We start from the raw sequence: 25,884 nt of genomic DNA on the forward strand, positions 1-25,884 counted from the left end.
TTGGATCTCTTGCTTGGGACTTGTTCAGCCATGCATAGATTATTAGTGTAAAGTTCTCATCAAACTCCCCGAGAAGCCTTGCCTTCCAGCTCTTCCCCTTCTGTCTGGAGCTGTTGCTTCCACACCGGCTCCTTCCTGTTTTCTGCTAGGCTATTGAGCTGACTCAGCCAGTAAACTCCTCTTCTGGGCCCGTGCATGGGGTGACCTTACAGGGCCGTGCTGGTTGCTCATCTGAAGTAGGCGCCTGCCGTCTTCCCACCAGGTGTGTCACATTGTGCAGCTATGTTCTCTTTGTAGCGCTTGCCCCTACCTGAGATCATGGTTACCTTTGGTTGTTCAGGCCCCAAAGCAGTATGGCGAGGGAGAGACTGTTTCCCACCCGCCATTGCCCAGCTTAGCACAGAATGTATTTAACAGAACACATTTTTAGCATCACACGGCATAGTCTCCCGGGAGGCCTAAAACTGTCTAGTAGCTCTGCATGTGGATCAGACAGTTTGATGACCAAATCCCTTTCACCTCCCATTCTTTGTCTAGGTCAGAGGTTCTCCACCTTCCTAACGCTGCGGCCCTTTAATACAGTTCCTCATGCTGTAGTGACCTCCCTCCCCGACCATAAAATTGTTTTTGTTGCTACTTCATAACTGTAACTTTGCTACTCTTATGAATGGTGATGTAAGTATCTAATATATGACCCCACCCCAAAGGGGTCACCACCCACAGGTTGAGAACCACCGCCCTAGCTGCATTTCACATTCTTATTCCTTCGCTCCATCCTTTGCCTTTGTGGTAACTTGGATTCGCTGAGCCGGGGCTGCTTTCAGTCCACTGTTACTTCCTGAGGTTGGCACCTGTGATGCTTTCAGGAGAGCTGGTGCCGCTGCCTCAGAAGCTTAGCACAGACTTTCCATGGCGTCTCTTGAGGGCCTGCTACTTGACTTGAGCAAGTTGGATTTGCCCTTTGGAGTCGGTAAGCAGCTTGGGTTTATGAATCAGTGGAAAACGTTATTTCCATATCATTGAGAGTGAGTCCTTTATTAACCTCCGTATCTATTTGGAGGCACAATCTCTAAAGAATTACTGTGCTGGGCAGACTTAAAACTGTATTCACGGGGCTGGAGAGATGGCTCAGAGGTTGTTAAGCACACTGCCTGCTTTTCCAAAGGTCATGAATGAGTTCAATTCCCAGCAACCACGTGGTGGCTCACAACCATCTATAATGAGATCTGGTGCCCTCTTCTGGCCTGCAGGTGTACATGCAGGCAGAGCACTATATATGCAATAAATAAATATTTTTAAAAAACACTGTATTCAGTCTGATCTTGCATGTCAGAGGTGTTTCAGGATCATCATGGACCTCCTCAGGAACTCCTCATGGTCGTTTCTGCTGTCTGGGAAGTGAACCTAGATCAGTATAGCTTTTAGTAATAGTTAAATACCTGCCTGCCACACAAGATGAAAAGCTAGGCAGAGTGATTGGCCTGGAGCTGCAGCTCAGTGGAAGAGTGCTTACCTGGGGTAGAAAAGGCCCTGGGTTCAATCCCCAGCCCTGCAATACTAATCTTTATGTTTGACAGAGTCTGTGTACACCTTATTTGTCTGGGTTCTGTCACTGACTGTGTAGGGTTGGAAGCAGTCGTGAGCCTTGTGGCGTTGTCTGGTTTTCAGAATCTAAGTGTTGTCTTACTTCCCCATTGATGGTCAGAAATTTCCTTTCAGAGCATTTCATGCCTGTGGAGGTTGTCAGGGGGTAAGAGAGCTCTGCAACGCTGTCAGCTGTGAACTTTCGCTTCCTGCTTGCACAGGGTCGCCCTGACTCTAACCCAGCCTGTTTGGTTCATCTCCAGAACCATTCCTCTTGACTATTGCTTTCTGTCAGAGCTGACCGTTTGGAAGAAAATGATTAGGGTAAAACAGAAGGGGCTGGAGAGGTGGCTGCAAGGTGCGGAGCATTCATTCTTGCAGAGGTCCCAGAGTCGGTTCCCAGCACCCACACTGCCACCAGCACCTGTCTCTGTGTTCATTTCCAGAGGGTCCAGCACCCTCTTCTGGCCTCTGCAGGCACCATTTTTATATGTATATCCACACATATAAAATAAAACACATTTAAGATGCAACAAAACACAGATTCTGACTTGTGTGCTGTAAGTGTCCAGACACTGTTTAACAAGGCGTTGCTTACCTTGTAGACGCCGCTGAAGAAGACCAAGGCCCTCATCGGGGAGAAGGGGATGACCTTCTCCAGTGCTGTAAGTTTAGAAGCCGCTGCGATGTCCTTAGACATCATGGCACCTCCTGGGAAGAAGCACGCAGGCTGGGCTCTAGGGGGGGTGTATTAGGAAATTTTTGTTTTTGTCATTACATGAAATACCTGGTCTAAAGAGTTTTATTCACCTTGTAATTGAAATGATAAATTAATTGCTGGTCATTTGGGGGGAGGTGTTTGTTCGATTGTTTATTAAACAAACCGTTTGTTTGTTTTGAGACAAGATGTAGCTCTGGCTGTCCTAGAGCTCACCCTGCAGACCAGGCTGGCTTTAAATGCACAGAGACCTGCCTGCCTCTGCCTCCCGAGTGCTGGCAGTAAAGGTGTGTGCCCACATAGCTGACTAATTGCTGGTATTGTCTAAGCTAGACTGCTGCATAACTAGGACAGTTTATTGAAATCCTTACTGTTTGAGCATTGAAACCAAGAGCACTTACGCTATTTAAACTGTTCCAGGGTAAAAGCTTCACAAGGTCTGCTAGCTGACCCTGACAAAGGTCATGGTACTGAAAACACGCATATAATATGTGTGGAATCAGAGGCCCAAAATAAATCTAGCTGTTCATATAAGAACGTAACACAACCCTGTGACAGTGTGGTAGCTTTATCCTGAAAATGCACTGAACAATAGCACAGTGTTGTACTTGATTTAAGCATACACCCTAATTTTGAATACTTTTTAAAATTTGCCTGTTTCCCAGCTCTGTTTGGTTTTTGGTGTCTCTACTTTAAATGAGTTCAGTAGTGTCCACCTCAGGTTATTTTGGTCATGTGAATTGGCATATGTGATGTGTTCGTGGGCATGTGTGTGTGTGCGTGCATGTGTGCTCACGTGTGCATGTCCATGCATGAGAGAGAATGTGTGTGTATGTGTGTGTGTGTGTAAGCTCATGGTAAGTTGTACACGGTATTGAGCATTGTTCCAGAAGGAGTAATTGAAGGGAGGGAAAGTAGATGTTTATTCCAAGTGCGTGACACCAACCTTACTAAAAATTAGTGTATCAAACAAGTAGCATATATCATGCTTAGGACGAAGGACTCAGAGCTGGGTGTGGTGGTGTGCACTCGGGAGGCAGAGGCAGGTGGATTGCTGTGAGTTCAAGGCCAGCTTCATCTACAAAGTGAATCCAGGACAGCCAAGGCTGCACAGAGAAACCCGTCTTGAAAAAAGAAAAAATCAAAATTTTTGTAAATAAATGTAAATAAATATTTACATTTGTAAATGTAAATAAATGTAAATAAATATTTTTTTCTAATTAAAGTTTTAAGACTTTTTTCAAGATCCAACTAAATAACTTTAACTGCGATCTAGACTGACGATTGGGTCAGAACAGTCAGGACAGTGTTTCCTTTGGGCTTGGGGACTGACGGTATACATAAGCCCCAGCACTGAGTTAGGCACACAGGCCCCAGCTTGGCTGGTTTTCATCAGTACCAGAGATCAAGCCCATAGGTTATATTTTTAAAGGAAGAAATTGTCTAAGCGGGTACTAAAACGAAATATGAAAGATCAGTAATAATGTGATACTGACTATAAAAGGGCAAAAAGGGAAATGTTCTAGTTTCCTTTCTGCTGTGGTAAAATGCTGACCAGAAGCAGCCTAGGGCAGATACTTCTGGTCACAGATCATAATCAGGGACCATAGAGGAAGACTGCCTGCTGGCCATGCCAGCTTGTGAGCCCGTGTTTAACCAGCTTTCTTATACCACCCAGGATCAGCTGCTCAAAGAAGAGTGTCCCCCACGGTGGGTTGGACCCTCCTATATCAGTTAACAACAAGACAGCCCCCCCACAAACAGACCCACAGGTCAGTCACATACAGACAGTCCTTCTCTTTTCAGGTGACTCTAGGCTGCGCTAAGTTGACAGTTGAAGCTGACTAGGCCAGGAACGAAGAACAGTCAGTCGGTGTAAGAACCGCAGCAGGCTGCTGGCCCCACTGTGAGGGGTCACCCTCTCCCGACTTCCATGTGTGCACCACACACTGGTGACAGACACTCATGAAGGCACATGTACACATGTACACATAAGTAACTAAAACCTTCTTAAAGCAAAAACTTTTTAAACATTTTTAAAGGACAAACACATCTGGTTTAAAAAGGGTGAGTGGCGAGTGTTGTTCGCGAGGAGACAGTCACCCTCATGAGTGGTTTAAAATGCCCAGCAGAACTGGAGGCTTAGCTCAGTGTCCTGAGTTTTCCACCTTAGCACCAAAAGGGGAAAAAGGGTTAAATCCAGCCTGAAGGGCAGAAAAACATCAGCAAAAACAAATTAGGCACTGAAAGGAGACGACAATGCCAGCATGAACTTCAGGTGGTCGGTTTTATGTCGGCATACAAAAGTAACGTAACGGGTTCCGTTAGGGCATCCACTACCTCCACCTCGTCTCTCCCACCTGTTTCTTGGTCCCTTTTTCTCAAGTAGCAATTTGTTTGCTGGCTTTTTTAAAAATCTGCTGTTGGTTTCTGATGAATGACTTTTAAGCTGCTCTGGAGTATGCCGTGTGTAAAGAAAGGTCTCTGCTCCGTGAGAAACCGAAGCTGCCACAACGGCATCAGCGCCCCCTTTTCCCTCCTGCCCGGGTCTCTAGTAGAACCTTGTCTTCTCGCTTCTGTCCTCTGTAGTATGTGCCAAGCGCTCTTTGCTGCCCCAGCAGAGCCAGCATCCTGACTGGAAAGTACCCACACAACCATCACGTCGTTAACAACACCTTGGAGGGGAACTGCAGTAGCAAGTCCTGGCAGAAGATCCAGGAGCCCAGCACCTTCCCAGCCATCCTAAAATCAATGTGCGGCTATCAAACCTTTTTTGCTGGGAAGTATTTAAATGAGGTATGTTGAATGATCTTCTCCTTTCTTACAACCGCATTTAAAATGTGAATTCATATGTTTCTTGATAATTGTTTTTCTCGTTGGTATCGATTTAAGTCATGCTATTAAAGGGTTTTGGTTATATGCAGTTTTGCTGATTTGCCTATTAATTAGACAAACGCATTATGTGCCTGTGCTCTGTAGTTCCTTCCTTGTACACAGCCCCACAGCATTTACTTACAGATTATCCTAAGCACTCTCCCATCGGCCCCCTCTTCCCTGTTCTCACTGGAGTAGACACTCCACTCTGTAGTCATGTGGCTGTCACAGTATCTTTATTTCCATTTCCTCTTCTTCAGATCAGGTGGGGAGGTTTTGTTTTTAGTCTCTTTGCTCAGGATTCTTAGAATCGCTTCTGAGTTAGAACAATTCAACATACATCTCATTTTTTGACCTGCAGAGTGAGAACAGACTAAAAGTGAGACAAGACTGTGGAGAATCTGTGATAAAAGGACAACGCCCATGGGCACTGAGCCTGTGGAAACATGGCTGGGTGGTTGATACTGGTCTCCTGGCCCTCGCGGGGGTGTGGAGCCTCACTGTGGCCTGTCACTCAAGCTCTCATGGCCCTAAGTTCACCATCACCTTGGTCTCGGTTTTCTTAGCATCTGTGCTCAAAGGACGTGATATATTGAGGGTGTTGGGGTGCTTCTTAGTGACAGTTGAGCTGCGGTGCAAGGTGAAGAGACGTGCATTTCCCCCATCCTTTGCCTGTGGTGGCTAGAGGTCTTCACGCCTGGTCTGAACCTCCCATGCCTCTTCCTCCCAGTTGTTGAGGGGGTCTGCGGCCTGTGGGTTTGAGGAAAGATGAGTCGCTTTGAAAGAACCATGAGAAGTAGGGAGGCGCTGTGTTGTGGAGTTGGGGCAATTCGATGGTTACAAGGGAACTTGGACTGCTTTGCATATTGAAGGTCATTCGATGTGTACAGGGCCAGTTTTCAGAGATTCCATCCTGCCTTAAGTGGGCAGTACTAAACTATAGTTACACAGGGGAGAGAGGGCTGGCGTCTCTTCTAAACATTCTGCCAGATAAACTGAGCCTCAAAAGTAGATTTCACCAGGGCAATGGAAGTAGCAGGCCAGTAGGCCACCGTCGGATCCTCTTGGCTGTTTGCAGCCAGGTGCCCTTTGGACTACACAGTCAGAGCTCAGCGCTCACCCCATCAATAGGTCCCATGTGGTACCCAGATAGTGAATGTCATAGAGCTGCTGCACAGTGCTTGTCACAGCAGAAACGCAGCTGTGGACACCCCAAAAATGAGCACTCCTGGCCGTGTTCAAATAAAAGCATCTGCACTGCAGTCTGAAGTTTGTGTGACTCACACTTCACAGGCAGGTTCCTTTGGACTGGCGCTGTACATGGAAGTGACTGGATGGCACCCTGGCCACTCAAAACATCCTGCAGGCCAGATGCTGCACAGTGACCGTAGTTACTGACCCCTACGGAAGAAATGGCTTGGGTTACAGAGTTCTTTATTCTTTAGTTAGTTTGTGTGTTTGGGGAACTGTGGACCCGGTGGGAAGGCGTTCCCGGCTGTTGGTTTCTTCCTGGTCTGGAGTGTCTCCAGAGCTCTAACACCCTGCTCTGCTGTCTTTCCAGTATGGAGCCCCAGATGCAGGTGGACTGGAGCACGTTCCTCTGGGCTGGAATTACTGGTATGCCTTGGTAAGTGACCGCTGACGTCGGTGACAACCGGACATAGCCCAGAGACTCTGCTGTGTCCGGTTGTGACCCATGCATATACTCTGACTTAGCCCTGACACCGACACAAGTTTGCTCTACAGCAAATGATTCATCTCTAATGAAAATCTGTTGACTGGTGACTCCGCTCCATCCCAGGCGTTTTTCCTGCCATTAGTGGCCTGAGCTATATAGTTTCTTGGTCTTCCTGAGCCATGTCTGGCTTTGAAAGTAGCACAGATTAGTCAACCCTGCTAGTCTGTGATAAAGTCCCTCAAACCCAGCTCAGTGTTGACTTGGGCAGTTGTCCCTCTTCTGTTTTATCACCCTTTAAACAATTCCCAGCAGGAGGTCGCACTTGGGCTTTGTATGGTGACCTTGTCACAAATCTTACTTCCTGTTTTACATAGGAGAAGAATTCTAAATACTATAACTACACCCTCTCTATCAACGGGAAGGCGAGGAGGCATGGTGAGAACTACAGCGTGGACTACCTGACGGATGTTCTGGTAAGTTCTCAGCAGTCAGGCACGGTGGCCTTCCCTCACACTTGACTAGTTTGTCTGGACAGCATCTGAGTCTGATTTGTACAGGCAAACATAAATGTCTGATGGCTTGATCTGTCTGCCAAAGAATATTTCCAACTGATTAAAAACCTACAGAGGGGTATTTTTCCTCTCATATGAGCTGAACTCGAATCTTACATTCTCATAATTCAGAGGTAAATGCCTCTGCCTGTGACTATGGTGGCCTCAGAGAGGCTCTCCTTAGATGTCCTTTGCAGGCCTCTGTGGACGAGGCTGTCCATGTGGAAATTGCTGGAGTCAGCTAGAATCCTCCTGTCCTGACATGCTTTTAGTGCAAACCTTTCTCAGACTGTTTATTCACCAAACAGTCTAGTACAGAGTACAGCAGTTTTTCCCTGGCAAGCGAGCAAAGGCTAGTTCCTCAGAAGCCAGCCCCGTTGACAGCCGGAAGTCTCACGTGCACTGTGGGGCTGGTTATGTACGTGCAGTCATTTGCTGCTGATCGTTCATTGACTACTTCATTATAGATAAATAAGAAGGGTAAAGGGGCAGCATGGGTAACGCCTGAGCATAGCCCTGAAGAGATGATCAGTTCCAACGAGGGAAGAGACAGTGTCAGTGTTTCTACTGAGCAGCCTCAGAGCAACCACAGGAAGCTGCAGAGTGGGTGAAAAGTATTACCACACACACCCTCTAGAGTAGTGTTGGGGAGAGATGAGGGCACCAATTGGCTAGAATGACGAAAGAATGTGGGGTCCGTTCTCCTTCCGCCGCGCTGGTCTGGGGAGGGGACACGGCTTCATGAGGCTTGGTGGCAAGCACCTTCACCTGCTCAGCCATCTCCATGGCCCGCTTAGCGTTCTCTAAGGTCTCACTGCTATAAATTAATACTAGCATGGACAGTGCACTGCTTCTTACTGCTTCTGGAACACGATCTCTAGGTCTTTAAAGTTAAGGTCCCAGTTGCTTTCCTTGGTAGGCTTCTCAAGGCTTTAAGCATGGTCCAAATCCAGTGTACTATCCCAGCAGCATGCTGCACACGACCATGAAATGAGATGTGTCCCAGGTTAGTACCCACACTGACCCTGCGTGCGCTCTCTGTCTACCAAGAGAAACTTCCCTATTGGATACGCAATTGCTAGGCAGGGCTAGGAGATGACCACTCTCTGTGTGTGTCAGGCCAATCTCTCCCTGGACTTCCTGGACTACAAGTCCAACTCTGAGCCATTCTTCATGATGATCTCCACTCCAGCGCCCCACTCACCTTGGACAGCCGCACCGCAGTACCAGAAGGCGTTCCAGAACGTCATGGCACCAAGGAGCAAGAGCTTCAACACCCATGGCACGGTAGGTTCCTCTGATTGCTGAAGTAAGCTGTACTCAGGAAAGCTGTAGCCCTGAAGGGTGGTCCCTTGGAGCTCTCCTGGAGGCACTGTTTATTGCACCTGTCCCTGGTAAACTTATTTTCAAAGATAAGTTTCTGCCACCCATCCAGTGAGCAGGAGAAGAGATTGCAGGGAATAGGAAAGGCACCACCCCCAGCCCTACCCTGCCCCGACTGGTGAAGTCACATCTGTCTCCTGCCTCCTCGGTCCTTGAGTAGCAGAGACACATCTCCAGGGACATCTGCACTTGCAGCAGCCCTGGGTAACTCTCACCCAAGGCATAAAGAGGTTGCAGTGTGGAGGCGGGATGGAAGCATGAGGTGGCAGGGTGCATGGTTAAGTGCCACCACACAGGGCTTCCGCAGTTAACATCTCTTAAGTTTACTTCATAAGCCACTCCCTTCTCTGTCTTCCTGAGCCCCAGATGCCTGGGAGGGATCCTATCCAGACATTTCTGAAACCGCTAGTCCGCATCTGAAGGACCTTTCTCCCTCCCTCCAACAGAAGTCACACTGTTAGCAACAGAAGCATCCCCACCCACCGCTCTCTCCTTCAGCTCACTGTCTCCCGGTGACCCTCATGCCTGTGCCTCCTAATAGCTGGGATTCAGGTGTGTGCCACGTGCCTGCGTTTTACACCTCCCTGGTGTGGGCACATCTCACTGCCTGAGACCTGGAAGCCACAGTGTCTATGATGGTACAGAATGAGTCTCGAAGGCAGAGCCACTAGCATCAGTTCCTGCTGTGAAACAAGCACGGTGCTCACCCCTCCTCTTGTTCTCCCTAAAGTGGCAGGTCTCAAGCCTTTGCTTACAGTAACGATTAGACTATAGAGAGAAACATCTGGCCTATTGCCTGCCACACCATAAGGTGTGTGCTTGTTAAATTAGGTTGAGGAGCTGATTTTAAACTAGTAGATTCATCTCAATTTTGTGTTACTGGAAGTTACTGGGGGCAGTAATACTGAAAACCTTGGCTTAGATGCATGACCGCAAGAGGACTTTCCAGTCATGTGAGATCAGATGTGAACCTCCATCACGAGGATTTAAGAATTTGTAACATCTGCTAGCCAAAGAACAGCTGGAGCAATGCAGTTTGGAAAGGAGTTACTTTGGACCTGAATCAAGGCCAGCAGTTGGCTGAAGCTGTTGGTCTCAAGCAGGAGCCTAAATAAATGTCTTTCTGTGGTCTGTTGGCCATTTCAGAAATTTAAAAATGTAATGGTCAATTCATTAGAAAGAAACATCTGCTTGAGTATGGTACCCACCTCTGTAATTGTAGCATTTGGGAGGCCAAGGCAAGAAGATTGATAGCTTGAGGCCTGCTTGGGCCTCAGCAAAATCCTGTCTGGGGTAAGTGAGTGGGGGCAGGGAGCCAAAGAAACAGCTGAGTCATTGGTGACAGATGTGGGTGGCTGATAGTCTAATGACATTCCACGATTTCTGTATAATACTAATTAATACATTACTGATTTAGCTTTTGCTCACTAATTTATATGTTAATTGTTACCAAGAAAAAGATGACTGTGGGTTTTTCACCTAGAACATGACCCTGTTCTGTGGGGAAAAAAAAAAAAAGTAGTCACTTGGAGTCTTATGAATGCACAAAGAATTGATGGCCTGGGAGGGCACCTTTGTCACTTAAAGTGTAGCTTTTGTGTAAGTAAAATGGCCCCTCCAGAATTGAACTTGCAGGCTTTTTTTGTTACTTTAAATGTTTGTGTATGCATCTGTGTCTCTAGTATAGGTTTGTATGTGTGAGTGCAGAGGCCAGTGAGTGAGTGAGGCCAGAAGAGGACTCACATCCTCTAGACTGGAGTTGCAGGCAGCTGTGAGCTGTCCTGTATGGGCGCTGGGAACCAAGCTTGCATCTCTGCGGTGCAGCCTGTACAGGACTTGAAGCTTTAAATTCATGGGGCAGGATTTTCTCCAGAGATAGCAGTCCCTTGAGTAGACAGATGAGTGGAACACGGGTTCTCAGAGGCAGAATGTGAGAGGGCAGTCAGCACTTGCCCGTTTGTAGCTGTAGTGGACACAGGATCAGAGTCACCAGCTGAACCTCACTTTAGCTTGTGGCATGTGGGCATCAAGGCACTCCCTTGAGTCTCCAGTGGCTGCTGCTAACAAGAGCATCAAGGTGTTAGGCAGTGGGGGCTGGTGGAGCGGAGGGTCTCTCTGAGAAGCCGCAGCTTGTCGGAACACAGGAGGAGGCTTCTACGGCTTCTAGATAGTTTGCTAAAGTGTGAGCCCTTTGTCTTACCAACTCTCAGAACCTCTTACTCTCACAGGGACTTGGTACTAACATTTGTTTCTTCTGAATTTTAGAACAAGCACTGGTTAATTAGGCAAGCCAAGACGCCAATGACGAACTCTTCAATACAGTTCTTGGATGACGCATTCAGAAGGAGGTAGGCACTGCTGCTCTGTCCTCAGTGTGGGTGGTTTTGAGGACCGGGATGGAACCATCTGTTATCCTTGAACAAATAGGAAGGCAGGTCAGTGGGGGAGATGCTGTGTGGCACTGCCACCTCACCAGCACCCAGACATTCCTTTATGTTTGCAAGGCGTGCTATGTCAAGTTTTGAAAATTCTCTTGGAGTGTATTGAATTTGGACCAGACATCAGTAAACAGTTTTTGTAGGGCCAGATAATACCAGTAGTAAATGCTCTTAAGATCACAGGCCATGTGTCCCAACACAAAGGCAGCCTTAGGCAGTATGAACTATTGCTGTGTGCCAATAAAACTTTATAAAAACAGGCAGTAGTCAAGACAAGTTTTGGCATTACACAGTATTGTAGCACAGACTTATTTGAACCAATCGGTAGTAATCTATACCAAATCACCAACTTTCTGATTTAGCTCTGTCCTCATACAGCAACTGTAAAAAGTAAAGTTAACTGACTATTAAAAGCCTGATTTTTTTCCTTTGGAAATGGATTTGATGAAGTAATTATTGTATTCTGGAATTTGCAGCAACAGAGTCTGGGAAAGAACTGAACACTTGCTGCTTGCTTTCCTGGGAAGAGTGTTTCTGTGCGGTCATTGTCTCTGAAGTCCTGTTTCCCCCTGTGTCTTCCAGGTGGCGAACTCTGCTCTCAGTTGACGATCTTGTGGAGAAACTGGTGAAGAGATTGGACTTCACTGGTGAGCTGGACAACACGTACATCTTCTATACCTCAGACAACGGCTACCACACAGGTGAGCAACACTGCCCCCATCCCCTCACTCGTGCGGGAGGAGTCTAGCACTTTCCAGTTGTGGACTTGTCAGGCCGAGGGTCTTGTCCTCAAGACTCCTCAGTTAAGAAGGCATTTCCACTGAGGAAGTCAGGAGCTAAGACATGTTAGAGACAGCCGTGGGGAAAGTGAGAAGGTAGCTCATCTGTACGGTAAATGCAGCGTAGGCAATGTGTTGTGTAGATGGGAAACAAAGCTGTCCTACAAGCTCAACGTCATCACTAGGTCTTGTAATTTGGGAAGCATTTCTGGTTCTTGAAAACCTCAGTGTGAGTGAACTCCATGCCGTTGGCCTCTGCCCTTCTAACTTGGACCTCCTATAGCTAAAGTGTTTTCTTTTTCCACGGGTGCACATTTCCTTGAGTTGACACGAGGCTTGCTTTCATCTGAGCAGACTGACACTGCCTCTGTGTGCTGTGCTTCCCATCTTACCAAGTTGTGAGGCCCCCGTGTCTGGGGGTGCCACTTTGGGGGTGCCACTCTGGGGGTGCCAGTGTTGACTGATGGGTCATGGACTCTAACCAGATCCCTTCCCTATGAACCTGTCATTGAGATTCCCTTTGAAAGTTGCTGCTAGAGGCTGGAGAGATGGCTCAGAGATTAAGAGCACTGTCTGTTCTTCCAAAGGTCCCCAGTTCAGTTCCCAGCAACCATCTACAATGAGATCTGGTGCCCTCTTCTGGCGTGCAGGCACACATACAGACAGAATACTGTATAAATAATAAATAAATAAATAATTTAAAAGATTTATTTATTATGAATACAGTGCTCTGTTTGCATGCACACCTGCAGGCCAGAAGAGGGCATCAGATCCCATTATAGATGGTCGTGAGCCACCATGTGGTTGCTGGGATTTGGACTCAGGACCTCTGGAGGAGTAATCAGTACCCTTAACCTCTGAGCCATCTCTCCAGCCCAAATAAATCTTTTTTAAAAAAGTTGTTGCTAAAACTTCCTCAAACTGAGCTTTGCCAATGGTTGCCACCCTTGTGCTGTCCTCAGCGTGTCTGTTGGAATTAATTCCTGAGGAAGGTCATTCCTCACTTCACGGCCTTGTGCATCAGTGCATCAGAGAAACAGCGCATGTTTCTCCCTTTATTTGGCTGCGCTTGGAGTGAGAGCACTCACTGGGGTCAGGTCACAGACGTGTGAATGTGTATGTAGTTGTCTTTCTTTCCTTCCCAGACAGCATTTTTGCTCAACGTGTGCTGTTCAGAGCAGGTCCCTTTTAGTTACTTATCTAGAGACGGTAAACTCGTTGTTGTTCCTGACATGTGCTCAGGAACAGAAAAAGAAACGTAGGCCAGCTTAAACTTTGTGTTGTAAGACTAGAATTGCGGGGCTAGGGAGGCAGTAGCTAAGTAGAGTGTGTCTAGAGGACCTGAGTTCAGGTCCCAGCACCCATGTCAGATGCCTCAAAACCGCCTGTAACTTCAGCTCTGGGAGATCCAACACCACCTTCTAGCCTCCAAGGGCATGCACACATGTGGCGCGCGCTCTCTCTCTCTCTCTCTCTCTCTCTCTCTCTCTCTCTCTCTCTCTCTCTCTCACACACACACACACGCACACACGCGCACACGCGCACACGCGCACACGCACACGCAGACACCCCACATAATAATAAGACACCATCATTTTAGTATTCACTGTCTCAAATGGTGTATGTTCTGCATGCCCACCCTGGCCTTGCATTGACTCTGTGCATCTTGTTTCAGGACAGTTCTCTTTGCCAATAGACAAAAGACAACTGTATGAGTTCGATATCAAAGTTCCACTATTGGTTCGAGGGCCTGGGATCAAACCAAACCAGACAAGCAAGGTAGGTACCCGACTGCAGCTGGTCCATTGTGTGGGAGCACTTGGTAAGAAAGCAGCCATCCCTCCTGGAGAAAAAGGCTGCTCAGTTTGTGCTCTTAGGCCTTTGTGAACCTTGGAAAGAGTGCCCTTCTCCCCCGACTATCCACTGCTTGCTGTGAGTCAAGTTCTGCTGCCACATACTTCAAGATTTACTTCCAGCACTAGTGACTCTCATCTGAAATTGTGTGGGATTTTCTTTCCAGTTTTGTGTGTGTGTGTGTGTGTATGTGTGTGTGTGTATGTGTGTGTATGTGTTCCTCTCTGTGTGGCAATACATGCGTAAGACTATACCTGTACATATCCGTGCATATATGTGGAGCCCCAAGGGTGGTATCAGTAATCCTCCTTGGTCAATCTCGCACCATATTCTTTTCAGATTTACTTACTTATGTATACAGTGCTCTGCCTACATGCACACCAGAAGAGGGCATCAGATCACATTATAGATGGTTGTGAGCCACCATGTGGTCACTGGGAATTGACCTCAGGACCTCTGGAAGAGCAGTTATTGTCCTTAGCCATCTCTCCATCCCATGCACCATATTCTTGACTGTCCTTCCACCACGGGCATTGAGGAGAATGCCAGTCAAACTCAGACCCATGGATAAAGCTAATTTTGCTCCCCGCTGGCTCTGAAGAGCCCCTGTGTCCACCTTTTGAGGCTGGAATGACAGTCAGGCTGCAGGGAGACCTGCATTCCGGCCTCACACTTCCATGACAAGTACTGAGTGCTCTCCCTGAAACTGTGAAGGAAGATGGTGGCCTGTGCTTGTGTGACCTGGGGCACAGAACAGAGTCTCAGCACCTGCTCCTCATCGCCCTTTCAGCTCAGGTGGCTAAGACCTGGTGCAGGCCCACACTCCAATGGAACGCCTCCAGCTTTGCTGTGTGGGAACCCCAGGGCTTGTTATTAAGGTTCCAACCTCCTCCTGGCTGGTATCTGCTGCTGGGCGGGACTGTGAAATATTTGGCCTTTCCTAGGGGTGTGAGCAAATCTCCATTCACCCCAAATAGGGCACTAACAGCAAACCAAAGGAATTCCTCCACCTAGGCGCAGCTGGGTGAACCAGCGAGTTTATTGGGGTTCCTCAGGGAGCACAGATGGCTCAGGAGACTCATCCCTGGAATGCTGTCGTGAGAGACACTTTACTGGACCCTCTCCAGCCAGCAGCTTCATGGAGGAGTCCCCGCTCCTCCACCTCTTGCTGCTTATTTATATAAACCTAAGGGGAGTAGCTTGTGAGTCTTGTCACTTTGTGAACTTCAGAATCTTATTTCCTGAGTCTACACAGAAACAGTGCATACTCTCTGGTGTTTCCTCTTCCTTACTAAAGCCAGTGTATTTTCTTTTTTGTTTTTGTTTTTTGTTCTGTTTCCGAGGTAGGGTTTCTCTGTGTAGCCTTGGCTGTCCTGGACTCGTATTGTAGACCAGGCTGGCCTCGAATTCACACAGATCCACCTGCCTCTGCCTCCGGAGTGCTTGCATGTACTCCTGCACACCAGAAGAAGGAACCAGATCTCATTATAGATGGCTATGAGCCACCATGTGGTTGCTGGGAATTGAACTCAGGACCTCTGGAAGAGCAGACAGTGCTCTTAACCGCTGAGCCATCTCTCCAGCCCCCTAAAGAGTAGTTTTTAAAAGGAACAAAATAACCATGAATTAACTCTTCAATATAAGCTATGAAGTAATAGTTGGTTATGAATTGTAGTAGCACCTCTATCATTTAAGGGTCTTTGAATGCTTCTGGAACTCAGTGCCAGGGGGTTTGATGACACCATCTTCTGGGTTCCTTGGTACCAGGCACATACACAGTACACATACACACGTGCAGGCATGTATGTATGGCACACATATGAGATTTTTGAAAAATCTTTTTATTTTATTTTTTTATGAGCATGATAAATTTTTTTTATTTTATTAATTTACTCTTGTTACATCTCAATGGTTGTCCCATCCTATGTATCCTCCCATTCTTCCCTCCCTCCCACTTTCCCCTTACTCCCCTCCTCTATGACTGTGCCTGAGGGGGACTTCCTCCCCCTTTATATGCTCATAGGGTATCAAGTCTCTTCTTTGAAAAATCTTTTTAAAAGAATATCAGGGAATACATTATTGTGTTAGTGGTCACCATCTAGAGCCAGTGGTTCTGTTAATGCATGGACTGAGCCACCATCACTGCTCAGGAGGGACAGCCCATCTGTGATGCCATAGGTTGACTGGTTTTCTCTGGCTACACATCTAGATTTTGGAGTAGCAGATCTTCAAAAAGGTTTTAAAAGGGGGAAGATTTCAAAGCTGGCCTAGTCAAGAAGTAGATCTGATTGGAAGTGACGAGGCCACCCATTAGCTTTAAGACTGGACAGAGCAAGCCTTGCTCTTCCTAGTCCTCGGAGTGGGAGGACATTATATTTGCATACTGTGTATGTGTGCAGGTACCCACAAAGGCCAGAACAGGGTGTCGGATCCCCTGTTCTCAACCTGTGGGTCACATATCCTCCAATATTCTGCATATCAGATGTTTACATTATGATTCATAACAACATCAACATTACAGTTACAAAGTAACAACGAAATACTTTTATGATTGAAGGTCACCACAACATGAGAAACTGTGTTAAAGGGTTGCAGCATTAGCAAGGTTGAGAACCGCTGCCCTAGGACTAGAATTAGAGGCAGTTGTGAACCACCTAGTGTGGATGCTGGGAACTGAACTCAAGTTCACTGGAAGAGCAGCCACTTCTCTTAGCCATTGAGCATCTCTCCAGCCAGCCGCCTTCATCTCAAGTGTGGCTGGGTGGTACCCTGGCTTCTTCCTAGACAGGGAAGCTAAGGACAGATCCACTGCAGCCGCTCACCTTTCCTGGTGCCAGACTCTCTAATGTGCTCATAGCTCTTCTGCTAAATGGCCCCTTTGGTGCCTTGCCTTAGGTAGCCTTACATGGTTGTTTGATATCAGAACCTAAGTGTCAGGAAACCTGATGTGTTCCAGCACATCACCTTGTTTTCATTTGCAGGACTGTATTTCACAGCTAATTATAAGCTTGTGTGAGACTTACAAGTAAACAATTCTCTCTTGAATTTTTCACTTGTAATCTGTATCCACACAGGGTCTCTAGTCTCCTGACATAATACGTGCAGATTTTGAAGCCACCTGCTTCATAGGCAAAAATCCTAGCCAAGTTAGAGAAGACACAGTGATTGTATGTCTGTGGGAAGAAAGTCTCCTGGGAACGCTTGTGTGTTTGTGGTTCTTAATCCAAGTCTTAGTGAGTTGATTTGTCCTGGAATTGACAGGCCTTGGTACTGAGCAAAAGGCCGTTAGAAAGTCTCCCGCCGTGCAGCTCTGATGTACCAAGTGAGTCTTGGTGAAACTAGGAATTGGTATTTTCACTATTACTGCGTTAGTATTTAGCTTATTTTGTACCCTGCTTTGGCTGCCCAGCACCCATGAGACCCTCAGGGGCTGGAGTTTCTCTTCCCTCCTCAGATCCAGGTTTACCACCTGTGAGCCAAGCTGCTCAGTTCACCTGGGGGTCTTGAAAGAAGGAAACTGACCCATATCTGTGGGTCTTGATAATCTCTAGAGACAGCTCTGCTGAGCTTTGTCAGTGACATATGGATTGCTGCTCCCAGAATTTTCTGCATGCAGTGGTAGCCCGCGACAGCTGCAGGGGCTAATGGATTCGGAGCCAGGTTGTGTATCCCTGGCTCTCCACCAACCAGGAAACCTGAGCCCTGGTGAACAATGCCTTGAAGATGCGTTCTTGCTTTTCATATAGGCCCATCTAGTTTGGTGTCTAATTAAAAATGACAGTTAATTGATTTTTTAAAATCTTCCTGTTTGGCTGCCTATAGTAAGTTAGTTTCCCGCATAGTTTAAAAGACTGACTGTAACCCATGGGCCAGAGGGCAGCCTCAGATGGTGTTCCTTAGGAGCTGCTCTCTGGAAGGAGAAGAAAAGCCCAAGGCTTTGCATCCACGGGTCCAGCATGGCTGGAGTGGAACAGCAGAGGCAGAGAGAGAGGCTCCAAAGGCTTTGCTCTAGGCCTGTCAGGGCCGGGAGCTGGGCGCTTCTAGACCGTTCTCTCTGTGCTTTAACTCGCAAACCTTCAGGCTATTTGGGGCCGCTGGTCATGGCAGAAACTCTGAACTTTCGTAACTCTTAACTGGCTGATGACTCTGGCTGCTGTACTTTAACTCCTAAACTCTCATGCCGGTAGCCTTGCTATTTGGGGCTGCTGGTTGCAGTGAAAAGAAAGGAAGAAAGGAAGAGAAAAACCATACATTCACACAACACAGGAGCCTCCCGCAGATCATTCATAAACACGCATAAAGACATAGACAGACATATTTGGTGGATGGTGAATGGAGGAAAACTCCTATCAAACAACAACTTTATTTCTGTCCTGAGTTTTTATAATATTTATTTAAAAAGTTAACTCGTTCAAAAATAGATACAATTGTTATATGTAAACGGAGTTATAGTAGGACTATTCATTTTAAGTTCTTTCATTAGAACTATAGCTAGATATTTTTGTTATAAGTTTAAAACAGTGGTTTTATCTATATGTTCATTATGAGTTCAGAGCAGAAGTTTTCTCTCTTTCTTGTTCCAAATGTATGTTCTGTGTTCAGAGCAAGAGTTTATGTCAAGGTTTTTCTAACAGGTGTCTTCTTATATAGATAACCATTTATTTTTTTCTATATTCATATGACCTTTCTTATCGTAGTGTACACCTGGGCCTTATGCTTGGACTAAACCTAGAACGAATGTATTTCCTTGATTATTCATTTGTTTCAACCTTGTTGTCCTTCTTGGTGTAATTCACATGGAGGTTCACAGAGCTCCTAACAATTTTGCTATATTGCAGGGGGGTTTAAAGTTATTTGAATCAATTAGAAGCCATTGTCAGGAATTATAAAATCATCTGTAGGAAATCTGCCCAACACAGAGAGTAGTAGCACCTGTGGAGTAATAACATTACGCTGTATGCAGTGAGGTCTCTGCCATGCCAGATGCATGAGACAAGCATGGAAAGACAGCTCAGCAACAAGAAGCAGTCCTGAGGCAAGATCCGTGGGGCTTTGTCTAAACCAAAGATACACCCGTTTGTCGGCTGTGCAGGAGTTAGTGGGCTGCCTCCAGGAAGCTCACCTGCCAGTCCAGCTTGTGACTGCTCCCAGCAGCTCACCACACAGGATCTCACTGTGTGGCCCTGGCTGTCCTGGAACTCAGGTTGTAGGCCAAGTTGATGTCTGTCTCCCAGAGAGCCTCCCCCTCTGCCTCCCAAGTGCGCTGTCACTCCTGGCTTCTCGACTTGTTTTTTTGAGACAAGGTTTCTCAGACATGGAGCTCACTCTGTAGACTAAGCTGTCACATAAGCATGAGGCCCTGAGTTTGTTCCTCAGAATCCACCTTTAAAAGCTTGTGTTTCAGCACAGAGGAGGCTGGAGCTGGAGACTCCTGCGGCTTGCTACCAGCCAGCCTAGGCAGTCCGTGAGCCCAGGCCAATTAGAAACATGCACACACACATACATACATACATGTGCACAGACACACAGGCTCATGCACGTTTAAAAAAACAAAACTTAATTGTTTTTACATTAGAACTGACACAGCTCCACTGTATTTCATTGAAACCATGCTGGTTTCAGAGGCCCTGTCTAAGATAGACAGATACACAGAAAAGAAAGCATATTGGTGGGGCTAGAGCAATAGCTTATCAGTTAAGAACACTTGTCACACCAGACAGTGGTGGCACAGGCCGTTAATCCCAGTGTAAAACACTGAATAGCGGAGGTTATAGGTGAACAGTGGGGCTGTACAGACGGACGGAATCACACCGCGCAACAGATCCACTTAAGAGGTTTAATAGGGAGATACAGGAACCGACTCCAGAATCATACGTGCAGGGAGGGAGGGAGGGAAGGGGAGAGAGAGAGAGAGAGAGAGAGAGAGAGAGAGAGAGAGAGAGAGATAAAGAAGTAGTGAAAGGTAGAGAAAGTGCCACATGGAAGATGTCTTTTATATGGCCCAGGGCAGGGCCACGCCCCCATGACAGGTAAGCAGTAACATCACAGGTAGGCAGACTGACACAGAATCCTAACACCCAGCACTCAGGAAGCAGAGGCAGGCGGATCGCTTTGAGTTTGAGGCCAGCCTGGTCTACAAAGCGAGTCCAAGCCAGCCATGGCTAACATAGAGAAATCCTGTCTTGAAAAAACAAAAAAGACTCTCACAAAGGATCAGGGTTCGGTTCCTAGCACCTACAAGCAGCTCACAACCATCTGTAACTCCAGTTCAAGGGGATCTGACACCCTCTTGTGGCCTCTGTGGGCACTCATGCATGTGGCACATTTATATACATGTGGGCATTTTTACAGATAAAAGAGAAACAAATCTTTTTTAAGTGTTAATAATGCACGTGAGGTTAAATTTAGTGAGCAAATGTGAGCATCCGGTTGGGAAACAATTGATGATGCAGCATGCGACGTCATGAGGCCAACGAAGAAGTGTTTCGGATGGTCTGATAGCAGCCGTGTGAGTAAGAGGAATACGGAACATCCCACACTCGCTTACACACACCTGATAAGCCTTGTGTCTTCAGTTGTAGTTGAGTGTCTGGAACTGGGGTGGGAGAACAGGTTTCTGGTGGGTTGCTTAGAGTCTGTCTGATGGAAAAGTAGAGTGAGACCAGCCATGTCCCACACTGTTTTCTTCACTCATGCAGATGCTGGTGTCCAATATTGACTTGGGCCCCACGATCCTGGACCTTGCTGGCTATGACCTGAATAGGACCCAGATGGACGGGATGTCCCTGCTGCCCATTCTGGTGAGTATAGAGCCACAACTCTGAAGTTAATTCCTGGGAGACAAAGAAGGAAAAGCTAAAGCTACTCTGTCTGGTAGGCAAAGAACAGGATTTGTCTCTGGCCTTGTGGTGGGAAGGGCTTCCTCAGGGAAGAGACTGACTGACCCATGTGTCGCCCTGTGCCTTCTGTATTCTCTTCCCTTCTCCCAGAAAACCAAACAAAAGCCGCGTGAACAAACCTAAGGTGACCAACAGGCTGAAAAAACATTTGCAGGTTACATACAAGAGGGTAATTGAAGGCAAGTAAAGGTTGACGTCCCAATAGAAATAAGCCAAGCAGCAGCGAGTGGCCACCTTAGGGAAGACTTAGGAATGAATGGCCCAGGTCAGTGTAGAAGGGCTACCTCAGCATCCATCAGAGATGCTGAAGTAAAGGAAGCCTGTGTCATCTGTAGAGTGGCGAGCGCTGGAGAGGTCTGAGGCATGGGAATGCTTCACACACTATTCATGGAGGTACAGGCAAATAACTCAAGCTAAATTACTGACCTGAGTGTGGTTAGAGAGTTTACAGTGTCAGCTGGGGCACGCAGCTCTCAGCAGTGTACTTACATAGCACACAGAAGACCTTGAATTCAGTCTCCAGTGCCAAAAGGGCTGTGGGGAGGACAGGAGAAGGAAGGAGGAGAAAGAAAAAGAAGAGAAACCATTATCTCACACACACACACACACACACACACACACACACACACACACACACACACACTAACTATTGTACTGGATCTGTCTGGGCATTTTTAAGACTCAGTGTTGTTTCCAAGATGGATCCATATAGTTCTTGGCTACGTGATACTCTGTAATGGACTCTGAGTGTGTCATGGCCTAGTTGTTCATCTCTTCCCAGGTAGTGTGTGTGGTGGTCTAGCTCTGTCACATGAGCAGTACTGCTTTAGCATGCTCACACATGTCCCCGGTGTCCTGAATACTCATTAAGATGAGAATTCCCTTTGTTCTGTGTACACTATCAACTTCATATATGCCAGTTGAGTGAGTGAAAAACAGTGTTTGGTCTTAACTGTGCATTTACTTCTCAGTAAGGGGAGCCACTTGTCAGCTCAGTTCACATGCCATGCAGTTCATGAGTGTGGACAGCTCAGTCATTTCAGAACATTCCATCATCCTCTCCACTGCTCCCTCCTCTGGCCCTCAGGCAGCCCATAATCCCCCTTTTACCTCTGTGGAGTTGTGTACCCTGGACATACAAATGGAGTCAGCCGCATGGTAGCCTGTATCTGTATTTCATTCCTTCTAGTGCTCAGAATGTTCTCCCCACCTCCAGGGGACACATGGCTCCATCTGTCCGTCCATCACATCTGGATGTGGAGATTCTTGCTACTTTGGGGCTCCTTTTGAGTAGCCCTGTTGTGAACACTTATGTGAGACTATGCACACATTTGCAGGTCTCTGTGTGCCAGTGTTCTGGGTCACTTGGTAACCTTAATTTTTTAGACCCACCAGTCTGTTTAGCATGTTAACGTATTTCCATCAGCCATGTGTGAGGGTTCGGATTTTCTCACACCCTCATGGACACTAGATGGTTTTTGTTTTATTTTATCATAGTAGGTGCACAGGCGCATGCCCCTGTGGGCCTCATCTGCAATGCAGTAGTAATGAGGGGCTCCATGCCCAGTGCTTGCTGGTATATATATGTCGTTTTTGTTTTTGTTTTTTGTTGTTGTTGTTTTACACATATGCTTTCACAACTGAGATTTTATTGGCCGAGCAGCAGACATTTCAATTCTTAATACAAGTACCCAGACTCTGAAGTCACACGTCGTGTTCAGGAACCCAAATGAAGGACCACATGTTGTCTCTCTGAACTTATCCCAGTGACATTCCAGCCTCAAATTTGACAAGGTTTCCTGACGACCTCACATAACAACCAAATGCTCATGATGCTTAGTTCCCCTGACTCACAGTCTTAGTGCCACAAACAGAGCATACTCAGAGTTTCCGCCTTTCACAGCACGTTATCACAATTGTTAGGAAAATGGACAACCGTGGCCAGAGGCGTTACAGTTCTGACAGGCAAGGACCAAGGAGCAGTTTTCTTAAAAAACAATTCTCCTAGAAACAGGAGATCAGATCTAACTGAAAATATTCCAGACATGAATGCACGACTGAGATTCCAAATTGCCGTTTAGTACACACTGTGTTGTAAGATACAAAACTAGCCCCCTCTACAGAATGTTATGGTGATCCCCAGGACAGTCACAGCCTCTCCAGATTCAATATCCTCCTACTTTCTGGTTGTCGCAAAAAGTAAACAACCAGCAAATGATTCAACCTCTTTTAAAAAATCATTTACTTGGCTAGAGAGAGTGTTCCGGAGGTCCTGAGTTCAATTCCGGCATCCTCATGGTGGCTCCCACCCATCTATAATGAGATCAGTGTCCTCTTCTGGCCTGCTGGTTCATATGCAGGCAGAGCGCTGTATATATAATAAATAAATCGAAAAAAAATCATTTACACTTTAAAAATGGGATGATGTAGGATTCCCCCATCTCTTAAAATTGTTTCTAGAGCTACTAAAAACCTCGCATTTACAAAATAGTTGATAAAAAATTCTTCCTGCTAGTATAAGAAGGGAGTCAGGGACCACTGACAGACACGATGGACAGTTCGTCTGACTTGGCTTCTTTCTCTTTTCCCTCAGAGGCCGCACTCTGGTTTTCTGTCTCTCCGTTTTCTGTCAGCCACTCAGCCTGTTTGCCTTTGCTCCTCTCTTTCCTTTTGCTTGCACTGTTTTGTCTGATGATTTATCCTTTCCCAAGCCCTTTTTTGGGCTTTGCGCCGACTTTGGCAGAGGCAGGCTTGGCCAAGAGCCTCAAGAAATGGTGCTTGGGCTCCACCTTCGCCCGTCCACCCACGCTAACCTTCCTCTTGGGCATCATAGCGGCACGGGGTAGGAGACACGCGCAATGCAGAGCCAGCCACAGAGCTGCACTGCCTAGCCACCCCACCCATCAACTGCCTAGATGTCATTTTTGAAGAATCATCTATTCTGAGCCTTTCAGTGTCCTTTTTGGTGATAGACTCTGCCTCTTTTGTCCTCACCTGTGAAACATCCGTGTTTGCCCAACTGTGCTGCTTGTTGCTCATCTTTCCCTGTATTGTAATATGGAGAAAGAAGAGCGGGCCATTCCTGTCGAGGGCTGGCCTTCTTTGTCCGTGAAGGAGCATACTTACTTACGTGGGTATGGACATGTATGCCAAGGTCAGAGGATAGTTCTCAGGTGTTGGTCCCCACCTTTCTCCTTCCTCGAGACAGCCTCGGTACCACCTTGGAAGCCAGCCTGGCTGGCCCATGAGGGTTGCTGTGTCCAGCTCCCATCTTCTTACAGAGGATGCTGGGATTACGGGTGCCTATGCTACTATGTAGCCCCTGGGCATCTGGATGTAAATTGTCAGTCTTGCATGGTAAGTGCTTTTCCCACTGAGACATCTCCCCAGTCTGTTTGTTTCTTAGTTATAGAACACGTGTTGTACGTGTGAAGTTGGAGATCTCCTCCATTTTCTTCTCCATGTTTTACTGTTCTGTGTCCTGGGTCCTGCTCCTCTGTGTGTCAAGGGTGGCTTTGCTCTTTCAGTTAAGAACCTTGCTTTCTCTGTACTCAGGCATCTCTTCTGACCCACGGGCCTCGCCTTGTTGTGCTGCCTTGCCTTCAAGCTGAGTTCCTGAGCCTGTCTGTGTGGGTCTGCCGGCCTCCTTGTTCTGTCAGGGTCCCAAGTCCCTAAGGCCCTCTTCCATGTAACCTTAGACTCGGCTTCTGCATCACCTGTAAGATGTGGGCCTTGTGGCTGGAAGTGCATCCATCTGTAGCTCAGCCAGGTGCCTCCTAACCTCACATGAGTAGATTCCAGGCTAAAGTCATCAGGATGTGTGTACAGTCACCTCTGCACGTTTCCTGTGGTGCACCGTGTTTGAGGGCGTTGATAAAAGGCACTTACACACTAGGCCAGTGGGATGGTCACATGTGGCCTTTTAAGTGAACTAAAATGCAATGAAGAGTTACTAGTTCCAGATTTAGCCTCATCCAGTGGGCCAGACCGGCAGCTCAGAACCAGTTCTAACCAGCCCTGGCTTGGAGGGGAAGTTACCCAGGGCTGCTGAGCTGAGTAGATGCGGAGGATCATTAGGTACACCATAAATATACATATAAGGCCTTTTTCAGGGGGAAAAAATGCTTTGTTTCATTCTGTAAGGGCCCAAAAATCACTGAAGGAAGACCCCAGACTCAAATGCTATGCAAAAATAGAGTATTTGTTCTGCAGAAATAGCCTGCATGCAGAGATCAGCCAACCATACAAAATGGCGGCGACCCCAAGGGCGAGGCTTCTAGAGGATTCCTGTCTGTGGCTACCTGACTCTGACTGGGATTGGCCAGTGCCTGTGGAGACCGGCACGGACCTTCCAGCAATGTCCAGTCCTCTCAGTCCCTTTCTTGGCCTTTAAGGCCTTGTGCGAGCTTCAGTCTTTAGAGGCACAGGTCTCACACCGGCACCAGGGCTGCTTCCAGGCTTGCTATCACGTAAACTGCTTTTCCCCTGAGTCAGGACCTGGGGTGTTTACAGTCCCAGTTGCTGCTGACGCTAGGTGCGCACTTAGAGACCCAGCTGTGGGGCAGAGCCTCTCAGTTTCCTGCGCATGCATGCCGCTGCCGTGCTGGCCTAGCATGTGAGGCCCTGAAAAACATCCCTAAGGTTTGAGGTGGCAGGCGTCAAGCTATTGAGGAAGCTCCATAAGGGTCTCTTCCCACTGGGCCTGTTTCCCTAGATCTGTCCTTGGCTGATGTCTGAAGCAGCCTTGCTGTTCCTTACTCAGAACCATCCCTCTCTCCCATCCCCCACCTCTGTTGCTCTTCAGAGATGTCTTGATGTGTGAGTGGCTCAGCAAGTAAGCTGGCCTCAGTCAGTCCTTGTGCCTCAGCCTTCCAAGCAGCGAGTGCTGCAGGCATGTCCCCTGGCCTAGCTGGCCTGCTGTTCAGGGCCCCTAGCGCAAGCTGTTCCTCCTTCCTCCTCTGGGGTTGAAGACCCACCCGACATGTGTTCCCTGCTATCCTGGATTCATCTGCTGTTTGTTTGTTTGTTTGTTTGTGACAGGGTTTCTCTGTAGCCTTGGCTGTCCTGGACGCCCTTTGTAGACCAGGCTGGCTTCGAACTCACAGCGATCCACCTGCCTCTGCCTC

General features: G+C 47.3%; 1 protein-coding gene across 1 annotated transcript in view; it reads left to right on the forward strand.

Annotated features, from left to right (window-relative positions):
- GNS (glucosamine (N-acetyl)-6-sulfatase) overlaps positions 1–25,884 on the forward strand; it is a 37,858-nt gene that overhangs the window by 4,090 nt on the left and 7,884 nt on the right. Inside the window, exons 2-10 of the mRNA XM_084759999.1 lie at positions 2,190–2,249; positions 4,892–5,098; positions 6,738–6,803; positions 7,229–7,327; positions 8,525–8,692; positions 11,054–11,136; positions 11,809–11,927; positions 13,681–13,784; positions 20,558–20,659. Coding sequence (XP_084616125.1) covers positions 2,190–2,249; positions 4,892–5,098; positions 6,738–6,803; positions 7,229–7,327; positions 8,525–8,692; positions 11,054–11,136; positions 11,809–11,927; positions 13,681–13,784; positions 20,558–20,659 — 1,008 coding nt within the window. The remainder of the gene's footprint in view (positions 1–2,189; positions 2,250–4,891; positions 5,099–6,737; positions 6,804–7,228; positions 7,328–8,524; positions 8,693–11,053; positions 11,137–11,808; positions 11,928–13,680; positions 13,785–20,557; positions 20,660–25,884) is intronic.

Source organism: Acomys minous (assembly GCF_964271855.1).
Source record: "Acomys minous genome assembly, chromosome: 15".
Classification (NCBI taxonomy): domain Eukaryota; kingdom Metazoa; phylum Chordata; class Mammalia; order Rodentia; family Muridae; genus Acomys; species Acomys minous.